Below are 17,056 nucleotides of genomic sequence, written 5' to 3'. Positions count from 1 at the left end.
ATGAACAAAGACTGGTGAATCAGAAAATGTGACAATACTAAGTTGAGTAGAAATGCAACTCTTGTATTTTTCCTTTGTCAGATAACTGATGTGCTAAACAAGGGATATATTAGTGTATTTTTTAACATTACTTAACATTTCAAATGGTGCCACATGAGACATTAATTAAACTGAAGAGATGAGGATTAGTACAGATGGCAAGGGAAGGAAATTAATAAGGATGGCAGTGGATGGTGCTCCAAAGAAAACAGACTGAAGAGGCTTTATATAGAGTCCCTGAACAATCAGTCATGATACTGACCTTTTAAATATTTTTTGTTAGTTGACCTTAGAACAAAAACATGAGTGTACTAACAAAATTTGCTGATGACACAAACTTGAGAAGCCACAGTACGGACTAGAACCAGAATATATATCATTCAGAAAAGAATGGACAACCAACAGAAGCAGACTAATAAAAAAATTTGATGAAATATGATAGTACAGAGTTCACGATCATGAACTGGAGGACTTATAAATGTTCATTTCAAACTGAAGGCATCAACTGAAAAGAGAGGAGAAAAAAAAATCTGTATCTGCCAGTCAGCAGAATATACATAAGGCATCAATCTGCCGAGATCATGAAAGAAGCTAATACTCCCAGGGGAGCATCTGGGGAGTATTTTTTCCAAGAGAGATCTGGAATATAAACACTATTGCACTGGTACTAGGGAGACTTCTGGAATACTGGAATACTACATACAGTTGTGATCAATTACATTGACGAGTGATAAATTAAACCTGAAATGGTTACAGAGAATGGCCAGGAGAGACAGATATGGTTCTATCTATATGTTACTCTATTATACAAACACGGTCAATTTTTGCCTATTTCATTTGCTACATCAGGTTAGGCCCCCTTCTCATGCATTTTGTAAGACATTTAGCATTATGAAACCCTTGTTCAAAGTGAGACCTTTAAATATGTCTACAATATAAAAGCAATTAATATAACTTTCTCTGCAAAGCCTACATTAGAATATTAAAATAAATAGCAGCTGGTGGAAACACTTCCAAGGTCCCTAGGCTTTTCAGACAAGTGCTTCAATGGCTGATATATATATTTTTAGCTTAAATCTTCAGAAATCCATGTCATATAGATATACATTCTTCAAAACTTATCATTTCAAAGTGTGGTCTCATGAGAAGTTCAAGTATGAGGACAGCACAGCAAAGCTTAAGCAATGCTCTTTTTTGCAAAATTCAATGGAGACAAAACTCAAATACAAAAATAGAGAGTTCTTGAAAAAACATGAAAGAGTAAGAGATAAGCCACCAAAATATTCAAGGTTTTAAGCACCAGAATTCTAACAACAGCTTATCACCAGAGCCCCAAATAATCAGCCTCTGTACTCTCACCCTCCGTAGTAAAAGATACAACAAATACAGATATTGCTGCAAAATCAAATGTTAATTCTTTAAAAATAACACAATTACAGCATGATACCTCCATTTGCTCTGGGTAGTCCTACAAAAGAACACGATCAAATATGTAAGTCCTTTTACTCCACTGAAAAAAAAATAATTTCAAGCTCAATTTAACAGTATGAAAATACACTGCAAGGATATAATGAATATACTGATTGGTTTTTGGCTTTTTTTTTTTGTGGTTTTAGCAAAATATAATACAATGATAAAAAGCAGATCTATGAACAAAGAAAAAAACCACTTTCATGAATGCCTGATTAGGGATCTCACTGTTAATTCTAATCTCAGTTTTAAAAGGACACAAAATAAGTTCCAGATATCAAAAGTGGTCAGGTTATCCTTATTAGCAACCCACTTTCCTGTATTTGTTCCCCCTTGAGAGCCCCACGACCTGCTCAAGTCTTACAGTGATGCTACTCAGTACAAGGATTGCAAAATCATCCCTTTCCTCCCTAAATCATAACAAATATTGTTGGGCCAGGAAGGCTATTTTTCTCCCATGAGGTAAGTATGCTATAGCTGCAGTGATTATATATATGCACTGCATAAACACATATACATGCACACACACAGAGTTATTTTTTTGTGTGCGTATTTATATATATCTAAACATATATATTTGCGTATATACATATACAAATATTAGATACAGAGTATTCCTAACCTGTCATTCATAATTGTAGTTAAGCTAGGATGTGATGCTATGAAGACCTAAGAATCTTCGATCGACCATAAGATTTAGTATGCAGGCGTGTAAGCTAACATAGTAGCATAGTAACCTCTACAACTGAATGTATATTTTCCTACGTTAACAAGTACCCCAACGTTTACTTTTATTAGAGAATACTTATTTTAATACCAACAGAGAGCAGGACAGACCTCCATTGTGCATTTTGTACAGACAGAATACAAAGAAAGGTCACAGTCCTGCTTAGTAGCAGTAGCAGAAAAGTAAGTACTCTTATCCCCATTTACAGATGGGGAAATCTACACTGGGGCAAAGGAAAGCTACATGCTTGAAACAATAGAGCAATGGCAGACATTTTGCTTTTCCACTAGATTATAATAGTTAATATAGAGGTGAACTGTTCTTTGAAGTGGTGAAGTAATCTCACCAAAATAATGTTTTTAACATCTTCCCTTCTTAGAGAGAACTAATTTTCACAGCTCAAGTAATAAGGCAGAAGCAAAAACATTACTGTTGAATGTAGTGCTTGGTATCACATACAACATGATCAGGTCTTGAAAGCTATCAGAAAAACTCTGAGTGGTAAGTTCACTGCACTTGGTAATAAGTTCACATTTGCATGAACAAACCCTTAATTGCCTTGCTAATATTTGCTTTGTATACTTATTACTTTTTAATGATTTTCTCACAAACATCTGCAAGAAATTGAACTAATGACTTGGCATTTTGTCTATGTTCTCTACACTTGTTACACAATTTACATATATTTAAATGGCTGCTTCATTAAAAAACAATCACTTGGTGCCAGAGATCACACTTAGAATGAATTGCATTCAGTACCTACTGGTGCACACACAAGTTATTCTCATACATATTTCTATTTTTGTAATTTTAAAATCTGTTCACTCTTTTAATTGTACATGTTGCTTCATAATTGCATTAGTTCATCTCGTCACAGACATTGCAAATGTGCATAACCACCATCATTACATACTGGGTGCTAGGACAAAGGAGAGAGGTACCTGTCAGGTTTGAGTGTAGCAGTTTTTGAGACTGAAAAATCCAGACTTTGATATGCCCTCGACCCAAGAGAGACAGCATATCTAACTTACGATTCTGACCCAGATGTCCCAAGGCAAGCCTTCTGACTAATAGAAACCGAAATACTGGCACAACTAACTAACCTCAAGCTTGAACAAAGAGGAAGTGCTGCCAATGTCTGACCACTGATCTTAAACTGAGGACATTTGTATCAGTCTTCTCTCTTTGTTTCTATGACTTGTTGTGGTTATGATCTTCATGTAACTATAATAATAATGACAAAATCCACTACATGAAAGCCTCCTTTCACTGTTTCAAATTGAGAGGTATAGCAGGTTGCTTCTGACAGTTAGCAATTCAAACCATACAAGTTCTTTCCATCACCTTCATAGTTCCTTTAGTTTTGTAGTACATTTTTTAAAAGAAATGAGCTAGAATAACTCTGCATATCTAAAATGCAGTTTCAGGTTGGTCTAGTTTTTCATACTTGTAGCAAAAAACTTTAGGAACCGCCTTCTGAAATACACCCTCAGAATCCCTTCTTCACACAGCCAACAGCTCCTTTTGGCTCCTGCTGTCACACAGAAGACTGAATAGGCAGAAATGGCTTAAAAAACAAAACAAAACAAACACACACACACAAAAACAAATAAACAAACAAACACAAAAACAAACACCACAAAACAAAACCACAACTACTGAAATCCAAAAGGGGAAACATTTACTAGTTCCAAGACCAGGTTCTCTGGTCCTCCTGACAGATTTATTCAGATGCTTAGCTTTGCTCGCTCCTCAGCCCTACTCCCATGTTCCTCTCAAATGCTGTTTGCAGCTGCTCTTGCCGAAATGGCAACCTGGCCAGCATCAAAAAGCTGTCACTGTCCTCTGTCATGCTGATCACATCATGGCTTGTCAATATCCATCTCAAAAACAGTCCTCTTTTTTCATAGATTTTTATACTGACTTTATAAATTTCCCAAAATTCAAAGATGTAATTAGTCTCGGTTTAGACCAAAAGCAAAGTCAAATGCAGGGAGCATGCTTCATATTACAGGTGAAGAGAGATTTTTCTTTCCTATCTTAATTTCAAGCTGGTTGATGATACAGCAAGCTATCACTGGTTCCAAGTTTACTCATCGCTTCTGAATCTCCAGCTCCTGAAATACCTATATAGCTAATAATATATATACCACACAGATGCAAAACACATTTTATACCCTATAAAGTTGCCAATGTGGAAAAATACAGAGATTAAAAAGAAGTAAAACTACATTATAATTCCACATGGCAAAATGGTCCCATCCAGGACAGAAGCAAGGCAGAATAATAGGCAATAACATTAAGAAAACTTCCTTCCCCCGTCCTTGTGATATGTTGGTTCTGACGATAAATATAGGCTCTTCTGTAGATCAGCTAAGTTCTACGTAATTGCAAGTACGCTTTTGGACACAATATTGAGTGCAATCTCTCTCTTAATTTTGTCCTTACACTCCTTGTGATCTTGTTCAATTTCAGAATGAACAGGAAATACTAGTTACAAGGCAAATATACCCTTTCCCCTCTTTCCTACCTACCTACCTTCTCTTTCATCCTCCTATCTCACTCCTCCAGCTTCAAAACAGCAACACAACACAAAATGCTGACAGATTATAGAGGTTTGCTTAGTATGTTTACTTCTCACTGCTGACAGTGGCAACATTGTAGAAATGTGCGATATTTTCCTATCGGCAAGTGATCTCTTCACAGCTGCAAGTGTACCCATTATTCTGCACATCCTGTAATTTACAACTGGGTCCATCTTTTCTGTGATAGAAAAAGTGAACAACTATATAACTCCGACAGACAGCTCCTTTGATCTATAGTTATCCAGAAATTTTGCTTGCTGTTTCTTTCCTGAGGGGCTAGTTTTACGGCTAATCAATTATCTGTCAGAGTTTTTTGGTGTTGGGTGGATTTTCTTTGGTGTGTTCGAGCACATTTCTGCATGGGTATTATGAGTTGCCTTTTTTTTGTGAAAGAAAAATATTAATCCGAAAATCACATCTCTTCCAACAACCTTATACTTGCTATTGTTACTAAAACCTAGAATTGCTTGAGCACTAAAAGCTAAAAGCAAATAATAACACTCTAAAAATTTCACTTTTAAAATTTGCTCACTGGACAGAATTTTATAATCCATTTCTGTTCTGCAGTTAATCTTCTTATTATTGCTACACAGTAAGAGAAAATTCTTTCTGTCTATATGAAAAACACAGACATTAATGTCCAAAGTAGTAGGGTTCTCCCCCTGCCCCACCCCACCACATTAAAACTTCACTGGTAGGTATTGCGGCTTTGTTTGCTTGCTTAGAGAACATACTGAATTTTACCTTTATATAGGTGTAAACGAATAAAGCTATTCACTTTTGGGGGCAATCAGGGAAAAAACTTTCTATATGTCTCATTTCTATGGACTATCAGCAGTACCTTAGGGATACAGAGGAAAAAATCCCCAGTGCAGACTGAAACACAGTAAGATTGAATAGTTCTTGTATGTGTCTTCCATACAGTATGGTGGACGTGCAGTGAGGCACAGGTACCCTAAAAAACACATGCATTTCATATGATGAGGAAATAAAGAGGGAAATAGAAATTAATAAAAGTTGCTTCTGACTGTAGCAACAATGTCTTCCTCTGACTTACGCTTACTAAAAATGATGTAACAACACAGAATAACTCCTAAAGCAGACGAGTGGTGTGGAGATGCACAGACCTACCAGTAACATCTGAAGGGAAGATCACATTACAGACATATCGTTTTAATGTAATGGAACTAAACACTGGATAACTTAATATTGAAGAAATTTCAGAGCTAAAGTTACTACATTCCAAAAACCTTACTGTATATGTCTTTCTACTAGGATCCCTTGAAGTAGAATGTTCATCTCCAGCTGAACGCACATCCAGAGAGAAATATATTAATGTTCCAAAGCACAGTAAGTCTCTGACCCACTACTGGCCATGCTGCAGCAATTTTTAAAAAAGCAGTTTAAAATATTGGCAAGAGCTCCCCTTACTGGTCAGTCTTCAGTCCTGAAAAATCTTCTTGTATGAAACAAAGATGGGTAAAGTATTATTTTTATTCCATATTTTTTTTAAAAAAGGCAAAAAAAATGCTCCACATCATATTTATATCAGAGACCCTATTTTTTACATTTGTCATTAGTTAAGTCATAAGACCAAAGATAAAGAGTTAGTTTAAGAAGCAAGGCAAGGCAAGGCAATGCTTGCAGACCCAGATCCAAGGAGCCCCGGGACAGAGCCTCAGGGTGGTGGGGCATAGCAAAACGGTCATTGTACATTTTGCTGTATTGGATACCTAGAGAACCCAGTAGGTGACTCCATTAAAGAGACCTTTCCCTTCCAATCAAATGGGACAGTCTTACAGTAGTTCTATCCTACTGTGCTACATACTCAGCAGTGCTCATTACATACATCGAGTTTTGCTGAACAATAAAATGGAATTGTAACAAATCGCTGATGCAAGATACTTTGAGCACCTGCAGGAAAACATCCATGTAAACAGCAATACACAATACAGTACACTTTCAATAATAGACAAGACAAATCCTATACCTTTTGGACAACATACTGAACAGCTTCAGGCTGACACTAATAAACACAATCAGAATAGTAAGGCACACTTTCTTGATTTAAGATGCTCAGAATTAAGCCAGATAATTTGGGAAGAAAACTGTAAACATCATGCCTGCCTCACACCAGGTCAACAGCGCATGATCTCAGCAAGAGCTGTGACAGCAGGATTAGAATCTACACTAATCGGCTACACAAAATGCTTGACAACTGTCACTGGCTGCGAGGAAAGGATGAAACACACCGGTACAGGAATCTCTGGCCAGTGTGCATTGCAGAGATACTGTTTGTATTTATTTTTCAACTATGCGAAGCACCTACTGTCATAAGATCACCAAAACATTCATGTTTTGGTCAGCTTACGGCTTTTACTTCATCTCTTCCCTCCTGATAGAACAGGCAAGAAGATGGTCAGTCACAAGCATGGAATCTCAGTTCTTTCTCAGTCACTAATATTGGCCAAAAATGTGTCTCGTTTAAGCGAGCTCCTCAGAAAAGAGCTGTACTTTCTACAGCTGACTTCAAGGGAACTGCTGCCCTTATGTTTAACTTAGTGATTTTTCCTTCTAAGAGGAATGAGAACACTCTCCAAGGTCTTAGAGATTGAAGAGAACTGAATGTTAACAGCTGCTAAACCACAAATCTCCTTCACCCTGTTCTAACTGTACCTGATGTAAACAACATAGCTGTACATAGTTTTTAGAGAGAAGGTCTTTCTGTTCACTGCAATGTAATGTGTTCAAAGGGCTTGTCTCTTGGTCAAAGGCCAGGTGAAGAGGCTAATCACACAGAAATGACTAAGAGTTTAAATGCCACAGAATTCAGGTACCACTGTTCATTTATAAGGAATTCCAGTTCCTTACATTGGAATTTAAGGGGGAAAGAGATGGAGTGGCAGGGACGCCTTGCCCTAAAACAGCTCTGCTAGCATATTTAGGGCCTGTCCTGTGCAACACAAATATTCCTTCAGAGTGCTGTGACTTGAGATGATGTCTCCACTCCCTTCAACCTGGATATGGCCCAATCACTACTTAGACAGAGCTCTCTCATCCCACCCAGAAAATACTCATTACTCACAGCTGCAGAACACAACTTTCTGCACTTTTTAAGGTAAAAGGCAGACTTAAAAGCACAATTTGCTTAACTGTGCATGATAAAAACCACCACTTCATGTAAGATAAGGGTGTACTTTCCATTTTCCCCTTTGGATAGAACAGGATTGTGAGATTATCCAAATTTTGAGGCATCAGTAAAAAGTATACTACTGCTGCTACTACTATATGACGATCTATGGAATAAAATTAACGCCCCAAAGAAATCTTCACAAATGAGAACACAATTTGTCAAAAACTACAAGAAGTGGTATACATTAAATATAAAACTCATATACAGAAAAGGACTAACTTTTTTTTTTTTTAAGTCTGGACAGTTTCTTAAAATTCTCTAGTTTATTGATTTGAGCCTACCACACACTTACTTTGGACTATAATAAAATAACTAGTGGAGATAAAATACTATTAATATGCTTCAGTTGGAGAAGCGAGGTACTGATCTCGATCACTGCATTAAAACCGCAGCATGTATGGATGGCCAAGAAGAAACAGCTCTTAGGTGCCGCTTCCCTCTTCTTCCCGTGTCAAACCAGCACCTAACTCTGGAACCTGGTCCACAAAGGACTGGGTCATCTGTTGTCCATTAGGAACTTCACTGAAGGACGACCCTTCACAGCACTGTGCAAACAAACAAAATGAAATAAGTTTAAAAAAAAATGCAACCGATACCACTAAAACTAAAAATACAGATGACACTACTAGCAAAAAGCCCCCTGACCTCTCAAAAGAACCCCTAAACAATTGCAAAAAAAAGATATTTGCAGTATCCATATTTCCTCTGTTTTTCAACCAGAAGTAATGGTTTACAGGCTGAACACCCCAAGCACTGAACTTTACCGGTTCCATTTGAAGAGAAATGGCACTGTTCGCTTTCATACGGTGCACGGTCGCAGTAAGCTCCTCCATGCACTGCTTCATAATCCAGATCATATATTTTTCTTTGACAGCCATCTCTTTAGCATTCTCTGACGAAAGAGAAGACCTCAAGCATTAACATTCAGAACAAAGAAAAGATCAAAGAGTACTTTTATCAGAGAATGCTTGAAAAAACAGCCACGCATTTTAAAGATAATTTTGCTCCCCTTAGAGAATTAAAACTATACTAAAAAGAGAGTGGAACCTGTAATTCTATGCCACGTAATTTAGAGAATATGGCATGTCTCTTCTCTCCCCTTAAATTGTTGATTTCTTTTTGCTTAGGAAACAGTTCATTGTGTTGTACATGACACTGCATTTAAATAAAGGACTAAAAAAAATAACCACTATACCTTATGCAAGTTTCAATTCAAACATGTACTGCACCTCCTGCACCTCTGTTTGGTGCGATGCCTTTCAGCTGATCCCTTAAGTCGTTCAGCTTTATGTAATAATGAACTTTATCTTGCACAGGAGGAAACTGAGCAAACCTTGCACTAGATGATGGCGTAACATAGCAGAGCTTGAGACAAAGAGCAAGAAAAATTGCATTATTGGTCCCTGAACTAGGAGCTAATATTTAGCACATCCAGAACAACTTACACAGTTCAGCTCACTGTTTTAACCCTTTGTACAAACCTCACCTAATGCCGTGAGTGGTTGAGGAAGAGGAGAAAAGGAGCCTTTTGTTTTTCTCCATCAGCTAGATGTCTTGCCCCAAAGAGAGGGGCTGATTATCAGCTGCTGAAACGAGGGCAATTTTCTCCAGCTGTTTAAGTACAGCAGGAGCAGCAGCACCAGTGCGTGATACAAGAAGTACAATTTACAAGCGTATGTCAGAAAGTCAGGTGTGCTCCGGAGCTCCCGGAGCAGGAGGAAGTCACGGCCTGGCAATAATTTTACTATGACAATTCTGCTTTTAGAGGGGAGAAAAAAAAAAAAAAAAAAAAAGTGGAAATAGCACGACCAGTCTCTCAACTTCTCTGTCTAGGCTTCCCACAGACTGACAAATTCCAATGGCATTACTCTATCCAGTCTGACAAACATGTGCTTTTTTGTTTTCTCATCAATAGATAGTAAAGGCTTGATACCCAGAGCAAAGCCAGCATGACAAGTGATTTCTCCTCCTGGTTCACACCTTGACCCAGGGCAGGTGTTCCCTGCTGATCCACACAGACGTAATGGGAGACGCGGTGTGTTATTAATAGCAGTTGGGAGCCAGGCGAGAGACACTCTCAGCTACCTGAAAACACGGTCTTTGCCATGATCTCAGGAAACCGCTTTGTGAAGATCAACAGTTTCTCTGACAATTCCTCTATCAGAAGGAAAACAGAGCTGGGTTGTGTTTCCCGCAGAGGTTCTCCCTTCTCCTCCAGCTCCGAGCGGGACAATTCCCAGCTTCTCCCAGGTGCTTATTCCTGTGGACAGGATCCCACCGGTGCTCCGGGAACCCCCGGGCCCTTGACTGGGCTCCCAGCACTTCGGAGCCACTGGGTGGGCCGCCGCCCCCGCCCAGCGCGGCCACGGGCCACGCGGGGACCCGGCCCCACCCTGCGGCCCCGGCGGCGGATTGGCTGGTGAGTGCGCCAAGTGCCCGCCTGCCGCCCCCTCACTGGCCGGCGGCGCAGCCCGTTCCCTGTGGGCTGGCCAGTGGGCTGAGGGGGCGGGGAGAGGGCGGGCGGCGTTGCCGCGGTAACGGCCAGGCCGGAGCTGTCGGCGGGCGAGGGAATGGGGTGGGCGTGGCCTTGGTTGAGGCCGGTTGTGCTGGGCGAAGGGTGTCAGGGTGCGGGAAGTGTGCGTGGAGGGGGCCTGGTTGCAGGTGGGGGGGGGGGGACAGGGGCTCAGTGGGCTGCTGGGGTGAGCCCCCTCATTTAAATTGGACATTAGGAAAAGGCTCTTCACCCAGAGGGTGATGGAGCACTGAAACAGGCTCCCCAAGAGCCTGTCAGTGTTTAAATATTACTATTTAGCCTCCGCATTTGTGTTAGTGAAAGTGGTATTGAGAAGCTTGTCAAAGTTAGAGTAACTACCCAAGAGCAACTGTTTATATAGGAAAACACAAACAAGTAAACTTGCAAGCATTTTTAGAGCTACTAAGTATAAATAAGTAGCAATGAAGAAATTAAGTTCAAATAAGCATCCTTTAGGTAACTTTTGTACCATATTCTTCTTCCAGTAGACAAGATACTTTTAACAGACTGAAAGCAGAAAGTGAAGCACCATCTCAACCCTTAGGAGTGAAACCCATTAAGATAAAACTTGTTGATTCAACAAGAAGCAACAAGAAGTGTGTCATTCAAGCTCTATTTTTGCTGCCCAAGATGGACCTGAGCAGAGTATAGTCCCTATGCTAGACACCAAAACCCAGTCAACTTACTAGCTATGGATAGAAATGTTAAATTAACATACTATATTCCAAATACAGCGAGAGCTGATGCTCGCACCATATTAACTCTACTAACAAAACATGTATATATTTAAACAGATCTCCTTAACCTTTTATTCTGAAATGCTTCCAGCCTTTACAAAAATTAAGAGATCCTTAACACAATGTTTCGTTCCTTCAGCTCAACTCACCAATACTACCTCATACCTGAATGAAAGCCAGCAAAAATATTTAAAGTCTGTAAGCATAAATGTTAAGTATCTCAAAATGTCTTGACATTTTTAAAGCTAGTATATACTTTTCTCCCATCTGGGATGGATATATATATACACACGTATGTATATGTATATATTTTAAAAAGCATATCTGTTCTCAGACTATATGCATTAAAAATAAATTTAAAAAAGCTTTCTGGGGCCCAAGTTTAATAAACCCCAGAAACACCTGGGCATTTTTGTTCGGTGGGTTTGTTTGTTTTTAATACATATACATAATCTAACAGCTTCTTCATTGGATTTCCTTAACCATTCTGCATAATTAAAGACCCTAGAAACTACAAACAACTCAGCTCCTTAGATCCCATAAGGCAACACCAATTTGCTTCTTTATATCTTTTGTTTATTCTTCCAGCATAGAATCAGCTAGGCCTGGTAAGGTTGCAGGAAGGAGCTAAGTTTTGACAGGTTTAGAAGTTAAAATCCCTAAACATGTTTGCTCAAAAAAGACTGAGAGCAAAGAGTATAAAAATGCATGCCTAACTGTTCAGTTTATACAGCTTAGAACTTCTATCCCTCTGTATTATATAAGACATTTATAACTGAAAATATAAGCTAAAATACAGGTAAAACTGTACAATTAACCAGGAGAAAAAGACAAGGACTGTCACAAGTTTATCATAGACTCAACATGAAAATCACAATAGAAATGTAGCACTAGATATGCTAAATAGAGAGAAGTTTAACAGGTGCAATTCTAACATTACTTTTCAAATACCATCATTTAAAGAGACAGTGATGGATCATTTAGCTTTCATCAAAATCTGGATGAAAAATAAACTAGGATTCAGAAGAAAGGTTATAAGACACTTCTAAATAAACTGCATTAAGCTACCATGCCATGTTAAGACTACTGACTATCTCTTCATTAAAAGAGCTCCAATAATCTTCCACAAAATAACATTTACAAGATCAATGTTTGACCAATCTCAAGAAAGAGGTAAGGAACCACAAACCACTCATACCATTTTCAGCTTTTTATTTCAAGGTAAGCTGTTTTTTGATCCACGTTACTGGGGAAGTGTCCACTCAAAAAAAAAAAAACCAAAAAACAAAAAACAAAACCAAAAACAAAAACACAACAAAACAAAAGAAAAACAAGAGTTGAAACCACTTGGACTAAAACCCACTGTTCTACAGAGTCAGAGAGATGGGGGCGAACCAGAAACTACAGGGAGCTACATATTCCCCAGGGCTATTTGCTCATTCATGTAAGCCTGAATATTTGCAATTCTACAGAACTTTCTTCGGACAGCTTTTTGATTAAAAACATCTAATAAAACATTTTCCCAAAGCTTCCCTATTCCTTGGAAAAAAACCCCACCAACTAATCTCATAGCTACTGGACAAGCAAAAAAGCAACAGTAGGAGAGTCAGTAAGGAAAACTGTTCCTTAGAAAAAACATCCTGCTTACAATTTTCTTCCCCTAAAGATAAAAAAATAGCATCTGATGTACATCAGCACCTCTGAAAACCAAGCCTTGAAGCAATATCCCAGAAGTCTCTCATTTATAAATGATTACTTAAAAATTGAACAAATTTGACTATTTTGAGTAAGAAGTAGGATAAGAGAAAAGGTAAAACTTGTTATTATTTGTGTTTCTGTCATCTGTATCTGCCATAATTGTAGACAGCAATCTTCACACTTTTTAGCATAATGCACTAGCTAACTTAATAAATAAGCCAGTGTCTGAGATGAGTTACAAGTATAAACCTGAATTTCTGCTCTAAGAGAGGAAAACCTATGAAATTGTAAGCCTCTTTCTTTGCAGCAAAGTACAATAATTGAGGAAGAGCTAAGCTGAAGAAAAAACCACCATCACTATCACAAATCAAACAAAAACCCAACACTCCAAAAAAGCCAAAACCAGCTTTCTTCTTCACAGGTAGAGCTACTAAGTCTTTATTTCCCCTTCCTGATCACATAGCTTATTGTGACTAGGTATTAGCTTCAGTGGAAAAATACAATCAATTATATCTAAAGGACTGGTCTCCCATTTATGTTAGCCCTTTGATTTGCTACTGTTGATATACAAATAATCAGTTTACAATTAAAATATGATCTGGGATAATGGCTTTTGTTGTCCCCACCCCCACATATCCTTCCCTCCTCTCCAAACTCCTAGATTCCCACCACCACACCCAAAACACAGAAAACATAACCTTGGTAAAAGTAGGCAAGTAGTACAGAGCATTTGTAAAATGTTTGGGGAGAAAACACACACACAACAAAAGTAACACAAAAAAACCAAAAACCAAACCAAACCAACTAAACAAAAAGAAAACTCATACCAACTTTCATTTTGGTGTATAAAACCCATTAAGTTAAATTGAAGGCATTGTCAGGTACTGCTTTATCAAGATGTTCTATCATACTTTAACAGACATACTTTACATTCTATCAGTCACACTATAACCAGATTTAATAAATTCCCACAGGAATGTAACATGTCAGAGGAGTTCATATAGCATTCCAATACAGAAAAACCACTCCAACCTTTGGGTCATACCACCTTGGCAAGATAAAAATCCTAAAGGAAAAACAGAGAGCATGCATCAATAATTCTCTAGGCAAGTCCTCAAGTGTATCATTTTAAGGATTTTAATAAAGATATCACAATGAGAAATAAAATACAATTCAAGAGTATTTTGTCTATGAAAATGATCATTTTTCTAGAGTAGCCATTTCCATGCAGAACACAACGCAAAGTATCTACAGAAACCACAGAGTATCTACTAAAACAGTACCAACTTGAGCTATTGACATTCACTCTTCCAAAACTCACAGTAATCTCATTATTCTAGTCTTTTTACTTCTGAGTAATAGGAAAAGAGTTCTGGTCCATCAACTCGCCCACTCTCTCCTGGAGGAAGTTAACCAACTCGGCTAATACAAAGACATGGGTTTCATCCAGGTCTTGTATGATGAACTTCTTTCCCAGTGCATTTGACTCATCCAAGTACAGCAGAAACTGCTTCATTGCTGGGTCACTGTAGAGACAAACACACATAAGATCCCACCTCATTGTAATAAGATACGGTTATAAACGAGCAAACAAAACCATCCTTTGAAGACACACCCTAGGTCTTTTGGAAGATTAATATTAATTTCAAGAGTTGCTCATAATTTAAAGAAAGCTTATGTAGCTTTTGAAAAAGTAGTTTCCTTCACAATAGTAATGTTTGGGTTAAAGATAAAATAAACCGATACTGAAGTCTAAAGAGAAGAACTGGCTGTCTGATTGGCAGAGAAGTGACCCTATACTGCTGTTAAAGTAGCTTAAAAAAACTTCAACAACAACAAAAAACAAAACAAAAAACCACCAACACAAAACCCCACAACCCTTACTGAGGTTTGAACTTACATTTCTATCTTCAGAAATAGAACCATTAAAACATGTTTTCTTACAGCATACTTTAGTTTAAAGGTAACCAAAACCCAAGAGACCATAGATCTTACTCAAAGTAGCATAGCACAGAGAAGAAGTTGTCACGTATGAATTGTACATTTATCACACTGTAACTAAATAGTCTCTTCTTTTTCATGATGTTGCCTTGTAAATTAAGTGTTTAGAAGAAAACCTTTTGGAAGTATGGAAATTACAGGTAATTGAAACAGCTGCATTATACTAAGCAGCTAGATAAACTGGCTTCAAAATATAAGCTCTTTGATCCACTAAAATTCTGAAAAATTCAGACAATATTATTCTGACACAGGAAAAACATGCTCTTTGGTAAAACAGCATTTGATTGCAACAACTAGTGAAGAAGATGTGCAAGAAAAACAGGAAATTGGAATCAGTTCAGGATAACTTTCAAAATTGTGAACATAGTTATTTTGGCAACATAGTAATTCTTAATAACACAGTAAATATTAAAAGAATACTTAGCTAATCTCCTCTCTTTTAAATGCATTACGAGGACCAATTCACCTTTCCCTAAAAGCATACATGGTGCAAAGACATGCACTATGAAACCAAGCACTTCCCCTGCCCCCTATCCAGCAACTCTAAACCCAGCCTTTAATATTATCCACAAACCTGCAGAAGCATGACTAAAATGACCAGAATAACTGTAGGCAGGATATTTCTTTTGCTTCAGAAGGTTTTCCAACATACTAGCATGGAGACAAATTTGAGAAGACAGACTTTTTATAGCAAAGTTGAGGCTCTGAACTTCTCAAACAGAGCTATTAGACATCCAGTCAGCTCAGATGTTCACTGCAGCAAGCTCACAGCTATATGCACCATGCAGGCACATCACAAGAGGTTCAACATTCTTCTGCTTTTGTGCAGTTGTTATCTGTTAATATGTTTGCAATTTAAGTGTACAGTAGAAATCTTGTATGTCATATAATGCTACGCAATGACCCCACAAATCTTGACTGATAATTCTTTTTACTTTGGAGGCAATCAGTTATCTGGCTCTTAGTCTAGAGACTTCAGATTGCATTAAAACTTTTTTACTGCACATTATCAAAAGCTTTCTTTTACAAACTACAAGCATATTCAGGTATGATCTACAAAGAGAACCACATTTCAGCCTTGAACAGAATTTGGACTGGAGTTTAAAAAGACAGAAAAGAAAGGATGAAAAATTATCTCCCTCTAGAACCAGTAAAGAAACACATTGCTCACAAACAACAACAACAAATATTATTTTTAAGCAACAGAAAGAACAAGATGGAACATCTAATGGTTAAGCATAAGTAGAAAATAATATCTTGAAAAGAAAAACGAGTTTGGATTTAGGATTACCTACAACTGCCCCTCTGCTTCCCCCAAAGGCCACACTTCTGTCTGATTGTTCAGCATGCCCCCTCCTCACAATTTTTTTTTTTTTTGTCTAGACTGTTAAGTGACTTACAATATTTCCAGCTCTAAAGAGATAAGTAGACGTTGACACAACAGAAGACAGTAAGTGCTGTTACTAACCATTCAATCAGGACTCCTTTCAGAACATTCACCATCTTCCCACTTCTCTTACAAATACCGAAAAAAGTGACAAGAACAACTCTTGCTTTGGGTTACACACGTAAACAGTGGAAATCTAAAAGGAAAAGAAACAACACCCTGGTTGAACTCTGAGATCCTTCAAGATAACCCACAGCCCCCCGGACCAGCAGCTCTGCCCTGCTCTCCAGCTAAGCGGCGGTGACTGGGGGAGGGACGCGAAGGGCCGACTCAGGTTTGGCACTCAGCTGTGAAAATTAAAGGTCCCACCCCTGAGAGCAGCCTGGGCAGCTCTGCCCCACGCCGCCAGCGGCTGCGGCCTAATACAGGTCCTTCCGCCGCCGGAGGCCAGCCGCGTCCTTGCGAAAGAAGACAAGCCCCAACCCACCTCTGGAACGGCCGGGGGTGGCGAACGGGCGAGACGACTCTCGACCGACAGGTCCCACGGCTCCCAAGGGCCCCGGTTCCACCCACCCTTTACCTGCGTCGCTACCGCCAACCGCTGCTCTGACGACGGAGGAACTGCTGCCGCCGGCCAGCGCCACGACATGCGCAGACCTGCCCTCTCCCGACCTCGCCTTCGGATT

At 38.7% G+C, this 17,056-nt stretch overlaps 1 protein-coding gene across 2 annotated transcripts; it reads right to left on the bottom strand.

Moving 5' to 3' along the window:
* Positions 1 to 14,096: 14,096 nt before the first annotated feature.
* Positions 14,097 to 17,053, bottom strand: GTF2H5 (general transcription factor IIH subunit 5). 2 transcript variants are annotated; one of them, XM_082049813.1, is made up of 3 exons: positions 16,951 to 17,053; positions 16,452 to 16,566; positions 14,097 to 14,508 (listed from the first exon to the last, which is right to left on the bottom strand). In XM_082049813.1, exons 2-3 carry the CDS (start codon positions 16,484 to 16,486, stop codon positions 14,328 to 14,330), a joined length of 216 nt encoding a protein of 71 aa, XP_081905939.1. In that variant the 5' UTR covers positions 16,487 to 16,566; positions 16,951 to 17,053; the 3' UTR covers positions 14,097 to 14,327. The 2 variants fall into 2 exon arrangements, with proteins under 2 accessions (XP_081905939.1, XP_081905940.1); XM_082049814.1 differs by having other exon boundaries at positions 16,858 to 16,995.
* Between the last annotated feature and the right edge of the window lie 3 nt (positions 17,054 to 17,056).

This window comes from Streptopelia decaocto (genome assembly GCF_964273445.1).
Source record: "Streptopelia decaocto genome assembly, chromosome: 3".
Lineage (NCBI taxonomy): Eukaryota > Metazoa > Chordata > Aves > Columbiformes > Columbidae > Streptopelia > Streptopelia decaocto.
Note: the sequence above shows the minus strand (reverse complement) of the source record. Positions and strands in the feature narration are given on the sequence as shown.

Coding starts and splice junctions, on each gene's coding strand:
- GTF2H5 (XM_082049813.1), bottom strand. CDS start 16,486: ATGGTGAATGTTCTGAAAGGAGTCCTGATTGAATG. Junction 14,509..16,451: donor AAAGGAGTCCTGATTGAATG/GTTAGTAACAGC, acceptor TTGTCTCTACAG/TGACCCAGCAATGAAGCAGT.